Source organism: Urtica dioica, chromosome 3, assembly GCF_054948205.1.
Source record: "Urtica dioica subsp. dioica isolate 48M chromosome 3, U.dioica_male_clone48M_v1_H2, whole genome shotgun sequence".
Classification (NCBI taxonomy): Eukaryota; Viridiplantae; Streptophyta; class Magnoliopsida; order Rosales; family Urticaceae; genus Urtica; species Urtica dioica.
The window spans coordinates 1,591,826-1,604,626 of NC_142758.1; the positions used below are offsets into that span (position 1 = coordinate 1,591,826).

At 34.1% G+C, this 12,801-nt stretch overlaps 1 protein-coding gene across 2 annotated transcripts; it reads right to left on the bottom strand.

Annotated features, from left to right (window-relative positions):
- Positions 1 to 3,277: 3,277 nt before the first annotated feature.
- On the bottom strand, positions 3,278 to 6,631 carry LOC149401955 (myosin-binding protein 2-like). 2 transcript variants are annotated; one of them, XM_089609428.1, is made up of 4 exons: positions 5,234 to 6,631; positions 4,951 to 5,133; positions 3,719 to 4,278; positions 3,278 to 3,562 (listed from the first exon to the last, which is right to left on the bottom strand). In XM_089609428.1, the coding sequence occupies exons 1-3, from the start codon at positions 6,411 to 6,413 to the stop codon at positions 3,731 to 3,733; spliced, it is 1,911 nt and encodes a 636-aa protein (XP_089465554.1). In that variant the 5' UTR covers positions 6,414 to 6,631; the 3' UTR covers positions 3,278 to 3,562; positions 3,719 to 3,730. The 2 variants fall into 2 exon arrangements, with proteins under 2 accessions (XP_089465554.1, XP_089465553.1); XM_089609427.1 differs by having other exon boundaries at positions 3,278 to 4,278.
- Positions 6,632 to 12,801: the final 6,170 nt, after the last annotated feature.

Below are 12,801 nucleotides of genomic sequence, written 5' to 3' on the forward strand. Positions count from 1 at the left end.
TAGTCCAAGCCTCCCTTCTCTGTCGTTAGAAATAAAATTGTTTGCTAATTTAATGAGTTATTAATAAATTAATTAATTAGTTTAATTTTCTTAGAAATACTATTTTATGTGTCAAGTTAATTCATTAGTTAATATGTTTATTAAAACCAGTTTAGTTAACTTAAATCGAAATTAAAATTGTAATAATTAGGTACTTTAGAAACATTTTATTAATAATTAAATTAAGTTAATATTATAATTATAATAGACTTAGTTAAATTGAAATATATTTTTAGATTGAAATTAAATTTATATCATTAATTTTTTTTATTTATTGCTTTTTAATTGTTAAATTGTAGTGATCGAGCCATTGAGGCTCGTTTTATGGTTTAGTTGATCAATAGGATATTTATGGCTAGTATATATATATATATATATATATATATATATATATATATATATATATATATGTTTATACATATATATATATATATATATGTTTATACATATATATATATATATATATATATATATATATATATATGTTTATACATATATATATATATATATATGTTTATACATATATATATATATATATATATTTTTATATGAAATTGCAGGTTTTTGGTTTGTTGATATAATAGGAAAAACTCTGCCAAAATTTCGATAAAATTTCTAGTCAAGTACTCTAAAATATTTAAACCTAAAAAATAATGGTCTATCTCACTCTTTATATCTCTCTCAACCTCGTTCTCTATATATCTTCCAAAGTTCTATATTTAGAACTCATTCTAATTTGATTTTCCCTATGTTCAACGTTATGTCAAATCCAAGTAGAGATTAGATTACTGAGAACGATCGATTGAGTCTCCAGTACAAGTCAAACTTGAATAAATTTATCCGCCTGGCACGTTTCACAATGAACAGTGACCACAAAATCAAGTGTCTTTGTCGTGCTTTCAATAACACAAGAAACCAACAGATTGGAGTTCTAATGAAGCCATATTAAACTAGTCAATTGCAATTGACTAACGATTTAATTATTTGTTTAAAAATGGTCATTTGCGTATGTAGTAACATTAGGTAGTTTTTTCATTTCCAAATTTAACCTTGGCCACTAAATTGTTTCAAATTAAAAAAAAACATATTATCAATGATTTATTATTCATTACGATATTGATTTGTTTCCTAAATAGTAATTAGCGCGGAGTAGTTATTATTCACGTCGATTGCGTGCATCACTAAAGAAGAATGACCACTTTCTTAATGAGAAGGAAAAGGAAGATATGTGTGGCCCTGGATTTCTTAGCGACTATTGTTTCCACGAGTCTGTCGTGAGCTTGTTGTAGAATCACCGAAGAAAGAGGTCGGCAGATCTTATCGTGATTGAGGCAATGCTTGAGTTACTGAGGTAGTCGGTGAGTTCCTGCCCGGTAGACCACGTATCTCCAAATCCCGGTAGCGAAACGTACAAAATTGTGAAATACTAAGAAAATCGGAGTTTACTGCGCCAATACTGTTAGAAAATCCTGTGATGCAAAATACCGTCTCAACCCCGTTAAAAACTTCATGAAAATCAAGGGTTGTCGCAATTCTAAATAAAAATACAAATAAAATTAAAAGTTACAGAAACTTATTTTATATTTATTTATTTATTATAGAAATCTACGGGTTTCTTTTCCAGAAAACTCACGGTAAACCCTTGCAGTAAGGGGTATACTCATAAAATCTCAGTCCTGATACGGTATCGATATCTCAAACCTTGGATTGAAGTGCTTCGATTGTGAGAGTGGTCGTGGGAATGAGACGTCTCTCTCTCCCTCTCTCTCTGGACTCACCATTGCCACTACCATCGAGATAGTTCCACTGTCTATGTCTCCATGAACAGATCTTCCAATCTCGCGATCTCAATGGCTTTCATGTTCCTTTTCAATAGAAAAGCAACAAGGACCACCACATGTTTGATAATTTGCCTGAATGAGTTTATTTATGTTTAACTAGAATAGTGGCCAAAACCCGATGAGAGTGCAGAGGACTTGGTAAGGGGATTAACTATTATCAATCAGATCTGATTAAGTTTTCGTTATTCATTTTTATGCATTTTTATGTCCGTAACGCATATTAACGACTATTTACAACTATTAAGTGTCATCAATCAATTCATTTACGTTTGTAATGCATATTTTTTTGGTCATTAGTACTACTAGTTATTGTTAATCATGTTTAATCATTTCATAACTTTAAGTAATTTTTAATGAATTTTGCAAGGCACATTAGTTTTAAACTCAATGTGAACCAAATAAGTGGGAAGAAGAGCTCGGTTATGAAGCCACAAGAAGACAAATTAAAAGTTATTAACAACCTAATGATGATGCACGACATTCAAAAGACTGACGTTGAAAATAAGGATTTAAAAAATAAAATATATGATTTGCGGGTTAATAATGTAAATAATAGTTAATGTGAATTACAAACGAAAAAACACACACATTAATTAATTGGTTTATAACTATTAATATGGTTTACGAATACAAAATATTCTTATCAATTTGGAAAGAAATCAATTATGATTAATATTAATTGAATCAATAAAAAAAATGTGATTTTGAAAGTGTATTAAGGGTAAATCTGTCATTTTGGCTACCAACTTGTTTTAGTTAATATAAATAGTTGTTAAATAACGATAATTAACCAAATCTGTTATTTTGCAAATTAGTTATATAGCTACAAAACCTAAACAAAGGGGGTAAAGGATGTCGAAAACAATAAATGTTTTTTGGAATCATAAAATTTTATTATATTTTTCCCTTTTTTCGCTAATCAATTATTTTTTTCACCTAACACATCTTGTTTTATGCTTAAAGCAAAATCCAAATCCAAATCCAAATCAGCTTCACTGTCTTGTCATCATCATTATATGTGTTTTCTATCAAGTAATCCAGGCATTCGCATTACAAAAAGAAAGGAACAGAGAACCCTCCATATATTGTAGACAATTACAAACAAATCCTCACTTTTTTATGCTTACTTACAATTACAAGTGGTAGGATACAAGGTTGGTAACATTATATATTAATTATAGTAAACCAAACCCAGTAGAGAGTAGAGACTAGAGACACTACGGAAAGGGAAAAACAGGAGTTACTTACTCGCTTTCTCTTCCCAAATTTGAAAAAAAAAAAAGAAGGAAAAAATATTAGCCCATTATAAAAAGTAAAGAAAATGAGAAAGTCTAGTTCAAAAAATGTCTAATTAAACTAATCCTACTCTCTCCAGCTTAGCTAAATTTGTTTTCATCTTTATTTATTTATTTTTTTCCTTTCCCTTTTACACACTACAGAATTGGCTAAAACTCACATTTTCCCTACTAGGCTAATAGAGGCACAGGCTCGTAACCACATTTTTTCCCAGCAAAAGGTGGTCATGGCACAATCAACCCATAATTATTTGGGTTGTTTAATTGGGACACCAACAAATTAATAAAAAAAAAACAATAAAATAAAATAAAAATTGTAAAAAAAATTTCGAATTTTCCCTGGAACCTCCCTCTTTCCACATTGAACCTTTGATGAAATTCTCACTTCTGAAAAAAAAAAAAAAAAAAAAAAAAAAAAAAAAAACTCACACAATTACATAAAACAAAACAAGCGAAAACTCATTAGCAAACAATATAATACAATGGCACTACAAGCTGAACCTCATTTTCTTAAATAAGAAAAAAAACAAAAAAATTTCCTACCAAATGAGTAGTTCATGAAAAAACTCCGTGGAGAACAGCCGCCTGTTCGACTGTCCGGAGCTGGCGGAGGATGTCAGCGAGCATTCCCAACCCCTCGTCGCCTTTCTGTAGGCACCGCCGCAAAAACTCCTCCTCCTCCTCCGCCACGTCATCATCTCCGGCCGCGTCAAAGAGCGGCAACAGCCTCTTGGCGTTCCCCGGCCCACGACAACCGAAATGACGATAATGCCCCTTCGGGAATCCATCGTCGTCGGCGTCGGCGCAGTGCGGGACGGCGTCCTCGGGCGTGGCAGCCTCGTCGGAGTCTGAGCCGGCGAAGAGGAGGGAGCGGTGGTACTCGGATTGCTCCTCCATCACCCGCCGGTAATGCACCGCCTCCATCAGCACCGCCGCCTTCTCCTCCTGCAGGCGGTTGATCATGGCCATCGTCTGGCTCGCCGCCACCGCCGCCGCGCTCCGCTCCTCCTCCAGCTCAGCGTACACCGCCCTCAGAGCCGCCCTCAGCCCCTCCGTCGACCTCGGGCTCTCGCTTTCGCTCTCGTTCTCTTCCACATCCACCTCTGCTCGTACACACGTCCCACAAATCTTACTTTCCTTTTATGTTCTCGGGGATTCAGACATACATTCTCTCTTCTCTTTATTGGTCCGTTTGGAACTCGGAAAATGTGAGAGGAAAAAAAAAAAAAAAAGAGAACTCGTGTTTTTTTAGCTTTGTTTGAATTTAATATAAAAAAGAATTTTAATTTTCTCATGCATTCTCCCTACCATTTTTATTTTTTTTCTTCAAATTTTCACTTTCTTCCGCATTTACAGTGCCTACATACACACATGCCCGCAAATGTTACTTTCCCTTTACATTATCGGGGATTCAGCATTCTCTCTTAAGCAGGGACGGAGACAACGTAAACCCATTTCAATTTTTATTTTATTTATTTTTATATATATTTTACCCAAATTTAAATTTTTTCTTTTTCTTGTAATTCTTATCTTAAAAATTTATAAATTAGCTCTCTCTGAAATATTTTTTCGACTTTAGCCTCCTTTAAGTTTGGAGTCTAGCTCCGTCCTTCCTTGCTCTAAGGATCCAACATCAAGACGATGAAGAGACTTATCTTGATATTGTGCCAAAAGGGCTCAAAGAAACAGATTGAAGAGACTTAAAGCTATGGTAATTGAAATTCTCAAATAAAGGGTATTAGATTGTTGGCTTGTGACCGAGTCGGTGATCATACCGTAGTTGCAGTTGAAATGCAGTTCGAAGCAATTCGTGGTAGAAGATGGGTCTTCGTGTTCGCAGGGATCGGTGTATGAACAGCTCTCAACTTGTTCGTGATCTGGAATCTCTGTCCCTATCGATATCTCTCCGTCAATTTCTTCGTCATCGTCTTCTTCTTCTTCTTCATCGGCGTCACTTACTGCGAGCATTTGCAAAAAGAGAAAAATGTGTTTGAATTAAACAAAAAGAACAGTTGAAGTGGAACAAGATAAGGATTTATTTAGTAGTAGTATTAGTACCTTGACGAAGAACAAGGAAGTCTGAGTCGTCCTCGAAGACAGTCTGAGTCCCCTGAGAGATGAGAACCGGCTGAAATGGCCTCGTCTCTGCCGGAGAAACCAGCTCCATTAAGGTCTCTCCGAGGCCGAGCCATGTCTCGTTGACAGACTCGTCTCTCATCTTCAAATCTGTTTCGAAGTCCAATATCACGTCTTGAAACCCAGAACTCGCTCCTTTTCTATCTTCTTCTTCTTCTTTTCTGTCTTCTTCGTCGTTGTGATTGGCCTCGTAGTTTTCCTGGTTTTGGTTCTCGATAATGGGGATCAACTCACAGACCTCTTGACCAATGACAAACTCCAAATGCGGATCAGGAATTCCAACGGCCGCGAAATCATCAACTTGATCACTCTTCACGGTGAAACAGCAATAATCCTCTTCAATTTTCACCTCTTTTCCCACAAGCTCGTTCGTTTCATCTCCAACAGCCTCATTTTCAAGTCTGTTTACCTCAACACTATGTTCTTCGTCTTCTTCGCGGTGATCGGCGATGAAATCCGATCGGCTGTGATCGGAGATATCCGCTTCGAAAGTCTGATCATCGTCTTCAGCCACGCCTTTCTTCCGAGGATAATCCAAAACCCCCCAGGAAGGAGGTTTGATTACGATACAAGGATTGAAAGCGAACCTCTTGGCGCTCAAACTCGCTCCGCAACAAGAACACTTGGAATTCTCTTCCTCTTCCTCTTCTTCCTCCGACTCGGACTCCAAAAACTCATTTCCACTGATCACTCCAATCTGCTTCGTCCATGGAAAGAAAGCGAACCTCTTCGACCACCCGTCGGCCTCGGAAGCCGAAGCCGAGGCCGAGCAACAATCCTCGCACAGGTCTCGCGACTCGGCGAGCCTCCGATGGCTCAGGCAGTACTCGAGACCGGAAATCTCCTTCGCGTGAGCTTCGCAGACGAGATCTCTCGGACAATTATCGCTCCTCTGAGGCTCGAAGACGTGGTCAAGCCTCGAACACCATAGGCACGGCCGTTTCAGGCCAAAGTAGTCGGAGAACTTGACGATCAGGTACGAGAACAGAGAGTTCAAGAGCAACAGAGCGATCAGAGTCCATTCCAGAAAAGCATAGACGAGTATTAGAGTGATTCTGTTCGTGCTTCGGTGTAACGTGGTCGCGAATTTACTGGCAGCCATTTTTGGTGCTCTGTTTTTTTTTTTTTTTTTTGGGTGTGGATATTTACAAAGAAAGAAGATGGAGAGAAAGATGAGAAAAACAGAGGCTGTATATTATGAAGATTGAACGATCAAAAAAGGCTTGTTTGAATACGAGAATCTTCTTCAAAAGAAAATATGAAGTTTGTTAGAGAGAGAGAGAGAGATGGTTTTATGAAGACAGATAAAGGAGGTTTTGAGTGGAATGACAGCCAAAGAAGAAAGATGGTTTGAAGAAAAATAATTTTAATAGGAAAAAATAAATTTGGATTCAAGGAAAGGAGAAATAAAAGTCAAAAGAATGTTTTTGACGTTATTATTTTAATTTGCAAGAGCTAATTAACGGACATAAAAAAAAAAAAAAAAATTATATTCAGAGCAAAAATAAGAACAGAAAGCGGTTAAGAATCAATTGGCATAGCCGCACAGGCAAGCAGTTACTTTCAGTAAGACATTAAAATTTACGTTACATAAGAAAATAATCAATTGGCTCTAAAATGGTAAATTTTAATTTGTAAAAAAAAATTTGGTAAATTTAATGGAAAATACAACCTAGAATTTTGTTTACTATATGTGAATTCGAAGAAAGCCAACTTTTTTTTGTTTGTCATGATTTGCCAGCTCCACATCATAATTTGTAAATTAAATAAAATTGAATTGAGGCAGCAAATTAAGGGGGATGGTGGTCCATCAACAACGCCCAATGTGTTGGCGGGCCAGTCTCAAAGTAAGGCGTGGGCCCAGGCTTGATCCAGATGCTCTCCAACCTCATTATGGAACTCTGTTTCCCATGAAGCTTTATATTCCCCCCCTAAAGAGAGAGAGAGAGTTTTCCCTGCTGATTTATACTTTTTGAATATTGCAATCTATATTGTTTTTTTCCCTCTCATTAATATAAAACAATTTTGGAACACCTTTAGCTCTTGAGCTAAAGTGGTTTGTTTGTTAATGCACAAATATTTTTGGTGAATAATTCAATATCGTTGTAGTTAAAAATTTTGACCAAGACATTTCTTGGTCAAACCTCATTTTGTGAATTTGAAACATGTTGTGAAAATACGATAGTAACTAATCTCGTATTATGTTGTGAAAACACGAGTCACAATAAATCCCTTATAGATTCCATATTTCGTATTTGTAAATTCATTTCTTTACCAATCGTATCTCAGACTCCCAAAATATAAGTATTTACCAATCTATGTTAGTATGAGCAAAATAATCTCAGTCTGAGAATATGACATATGTGTCTAGGACCTCCTTAAGATTTATATTGGTCCATATTGTGACATTAACATGCATTTCGATGCATATAGTCTAAGCATGTCCATGTCTCTTCCACACAACATGCACATAACATTCCCACTGAGTGAACCTAAACTTACGGACCTGCATATGTGATTTTTGTTCTAACTACATACGTATAGACTAATCACAAACAAATTTCAGCGTTCCATCACGACTTAGATGTTTAGCGTCAAATATAGACACATCTATGTCGTGCCGCAACGTTCCAGGACAATTCAAGATGATTCAGATACGTTTGAGCAACTTAGAGCAAAACAAGAAACACGACATCCTCTTCTGCATGCTTTTGAGATTTTAAATTGAAGATTTTGTTTGATCCAATTCCATAATTGGATAGAGATTTCTCTTAACTTTCCAAAGCATATTTATTTGCAAAAATCAAGCATCGGAGCAAAAAGTTATGGCTGATACAAAATTGTTGCCCAGCTGCCCAATTTCAGCGCGCCGCACTGAGAATCCGCAATAGACCGCGCCCAATCACCGCGTTTTAGCGCGCTGCGGTGCCCAAAAGTCACAGTTTTCGTCAATTTCCCGATTTTTAAGTGTTTTTTACCCTATGATCTCATCTAAGGGTCCAATAGCTCTGAAAATCACCCATTAACCTATATATTCGACTTTAGGCTCTCAAAAACACATCTTGTGCTTTGTTTTAATTTTTAGAATAGTGTTTGGCTAGTTGGGAGAGAAGAGGAAACCAGAGAAGAAGACCGTCGTTCATCGCCGATTGACAACTGCGATTCAGCATTTTTCTTTCTTAACTCTATATCCTTGGAACCCCCTTTTAATTATGCTTGATTTTGATATGGTTTTTGGAGATAGCTGTTGTTTATTTTGTTTTTTTGTTCTAGTTGTCGCCATGAACTAGACCCCTTAATGGTGATGGTTTAGCTTTGTTTGGATATAGTTATGGATTCATTATATTTTAATTGAAGTATTTTTCTGTTCATCTTCTCTATCGCTTGAATTAATTATGTGTTTAATGCTTGTTTGAGATTCTTGACCTCATTCATGATTTCTAGGACTGTTTAGTCGCTCGAGAGAGAATTAGATAATCGTGCATAAGGATTAGTTCACCGTAGTATATTCCTAAGTTAGAGATAGTTAAGCTGCTATGGAGTCGTATGTACACTCTTGATTGTAATAAAAATCTGGTATTAATATAGGTTGTTAGATGCTCGAGAGAGATTTAACAATAATTACATGAGTAGTGGAGAAAGAGAGAGAGAGAGAGAGATAACCGAAAAATTGTGTGTAATTCTAGGAAATCTCGACCATAGGAAAGTTTAGCAAAGCCATTGCCCTTACCTTCTACTCATCCGTTCATCAACATTTATTTTTTGTTTTATTTAATTTTTGCATTCTTAGTTGACAATCACCTTTGTTTCCTTGAGTTCAATTCGTTGCTAATTAATTGAATTTCGGTTAAGCATAGTCTTTGTGGGACCGACTCGTTTTTACGATTATACTACTTGAACGACTACGTGCACTTACGTACATAAATATCGCAACAGTAACTCGGCTCTCTTGCATCTCATGGACTTCCTCTCTCCAATTCAGGATCATCGTCACTTAATCCAGTGCCCCAGGAGGCGTAGTGAGAAGAGCCGGGATCCCGCTCATTCGTTGCTAGGTCGATATTTCTTGTGAGCGGGTTGACCGAAGCAGAGTGGGTTGCTACCCTTTGTCCTGCGAGATTCATAATAATTTGGGTTCACAAAAATATCCCATCGCGAGATTAGGCGTTTCCTAAAGTCGGTACCTCAAGATACATCCATGGACTGGTTATATGTTCAGCGAACTTTCGAACCCCTACACCATCAGCCGTATCTTCCCTTTCGTGACCTAGTCACTCAAAGGCCAATTCGTAATTATTAATTATTATAGCAGTACTCAATGGTTTTTTTATGCTTTTTTATTTATAAAAAATCATAAAAATACTTTTTTATTTTAAATAAACATAGCTTGTTTGTTTATAAACGCAACTACTTTGTATTTTAAGAATAAATAAATAAAAAAAAACACAATAAAAACAAGAAAACACATTTTTACAATTAATCATATACAATATTTGTTTGTTTGTTTGTTTGTGAATGCTATTCAATAAGTGTAAAACTAGTTCGTTTGTTTACAAACGAAATCGTCTAATGTAATCCAATTTTCAAAAACTAGTCCCTATTTTTTTACTTTTAATTAGTTCTGATTTTTTTAGTTTCCTTTTTAAATTTTATTTTCTAAACGCAGAGTGGTTGTTTTTTTAGTTTGAAAGCTGAACATATTTTATTGGTTTTAATTCCTACGTTTAGATATTTTTCAAATTAAATGAATGATATTTTAGTCATCTCTAATTAATTTAATGGGTATATAGTAGCCGCCGAAGGTTAGTGACAATTTTTTTTTATTTGTTTGTTATTAATTAATTAGATTAGGTTAATGAAATTTGAAAAAAAAAATTGTTATATAGTTTGTATGTTAGTAATTAACATGTTTAATATTTAGATTTTGTTAGTTTTAGGTATAGTTTATATTTTGTTCACGAAATTTGTTAATTAGCTTATTAATTAGTTTTGTATTGAAATTTAAAAGTTAATTGATAAAAGTGGTACGTAAAATGAATCGGAGATGGAAACTATTCATTGTAAATAAATAGGGCCTTGAACTACCTTTATGAATCTACTTATATTTTTAAGGGTTTTTTTTTTTTTTTTTTTTTTTTTTTTTTTTTTGCATGCGGGGCTCACTGCTTTGTCTCTGCTATTTTTTTTCTATTTTTTTCCCTACACCCTCTCTCTCTCATATCTTTTTTTTTTTTTTCTTCTTTCCCATCATGTTATTATTTTATCCTCATTGTTTATACTTTTATATTTTTTGTTTACACTTTGCTTTCCTCTTTCTAATCAAACGAACCCGTTTTTCTTTTCTTTCTATTTTTTGTTTACTACTCAATAATTTTTATGTATTTAATAGGCTAACACTGTTGCTTATTCTACTTTGAAATTACAAGATGGTATGTTTGCATTATGTTTTGCTTTAACATTTATTTTTTACTGATAGTAGAATTAATTAAAATATAAATTTTAAATGATTAAAAATAAGCTAGATAATTTAATAAAAAATAACAACTAATAAATCAGAAAACACACACGTAATTTTATCAATTGGGATTAATCATGTATAACACAACTCAAATCAACTATTTATGGAGATGATTCTATTAGATTTGATCAATATTATTATTTTCTCATCTAGACACAATAGAATTGCTAAAACTCAAATCATTCATTTTTTTTAATTGATCTTAACTAAATAATAAATATTAAGATTCTTTCTGTGTTTAGTGCTTTTGTTTTCATTTAACATTCAGTTTTTTTCTTAAAAAAACATCAAGATTCTTATTGTAGTTTCCTGTTTTAATTTAGCTTATTATATTAATTCTCATAATAATATCTTAAACGATACCCATTGCAATACTAAACATGAGTTCAAGAGTTAAATTAAAAACTTCATATGCAATTACTTGGATCATTTTTCAATTCTAACGTTACATATTATCTTACATATTATTAATTAAAATTTACGAGAAAATGGCATTTATTGTCTCCATATTGAGATTGGTAAACTTCTATGTCTCTCGTATTTTCATCTTAAAATACCATGCATTTGCATACAATTTTACACTAAACAAAAGCTTTGATTTGGAAACAAATATGTAATGGAACATAAATCCCTACGGCTAAAAAAAATGGGGCAATCCAATCCATTTCCCAAAATTAACATATAAAAACATGAAAACAAAATATCATAAAAATATAAGTAATGACAAAAATTACATTGTTGGGCAATAGCACAAATTTAATTTCAATATACTATATATACATCTATTCAATTTTTAAAAGTATAACCCCAATCCAAATTTTGTCAAGCATATTTGGTGTGAAACTAGCAAATTGCAATTTAAAATAACTATTTCAGCTTTTTTTATTTTGTTTTGTGTAAAAGAGGTCTATGAATTGTTGATAGATTCATTTACATTTATAAAAGAAAAATTATACGAACTAAGTCACTTGAAACGTTGAAATTGTAATCTAGCCAACGTTTCATAATTGTTTCAAACATAGCCAATTAATCCTACGTGGCCATTATAATATGATAGACATTTACATTATTAACCTTTAAAAAAAATCTGTCATGTGATACCCACTACGGTTAAGCACACAATTGTTTCCAATTTAAAACATCACTATTTTCGCTCTCTCTTATTTATTATCTAACATTTATTATCACGATTGAATTGTGAATTTTTTTGTCTTCATACAGAGAGGGAAGTCTTCATACAGAGAGGGAATATTTCATATTTATGGGTTTAGCATACACAAAATGTTAATATTTCAACAAATGGCTCCAGCGATTGAATCTATCTAACCGCGGTTGGCTCGGTGATTTTGTTGCGTATTTCTGAGTCTGATTCCATTACTTCGATGGAGCTCAGAATCCAGGTCTCAAAGGGCTTCTTAGTGAGAAACTTCCAGAAATGGATTGGAAAAAGAAAATCGCCATCTGCGAATTGGTGGATCACGATCGAAGGTCATCATCTTCGTCTTTTTCTGTATTTTTGTCAAATCTCGAATATCTTTTTTGTTGGATCTGGGATTTTTTTTTTTTAAACTTTGTTAGCTGTTTATTTCAGTTAATTTGACACGTATTAATTGGTGGTCACTATAATTAACCATTATTTACTGAAATTAACTTTCATTTCGATTATACTTCTTCAACCTTCAAACGTTTTTTTATCCGGATCATCCATGCTGTTCTACACATCAAAAGTCTGTGTGGAATATTCTTCGTTGTTACTAAAATTAACCATTTTTTACTAAAATTAACTCTTATTGTTTCAGATGGCGGCGGAGTCGGATCGGTTTCGTTCGCGGTGACGAGGGTGAAGGGCGAGCAAAATTAGTGTTTATTTATGTATATTTTTGTTTATTTATCGTTTCAGATGGCGGCGGAGTCGGATCGGTTTCGTTCGCGGTGACGAAGGTGAAGGGCGAGCAAAATTAACGGTGTGACC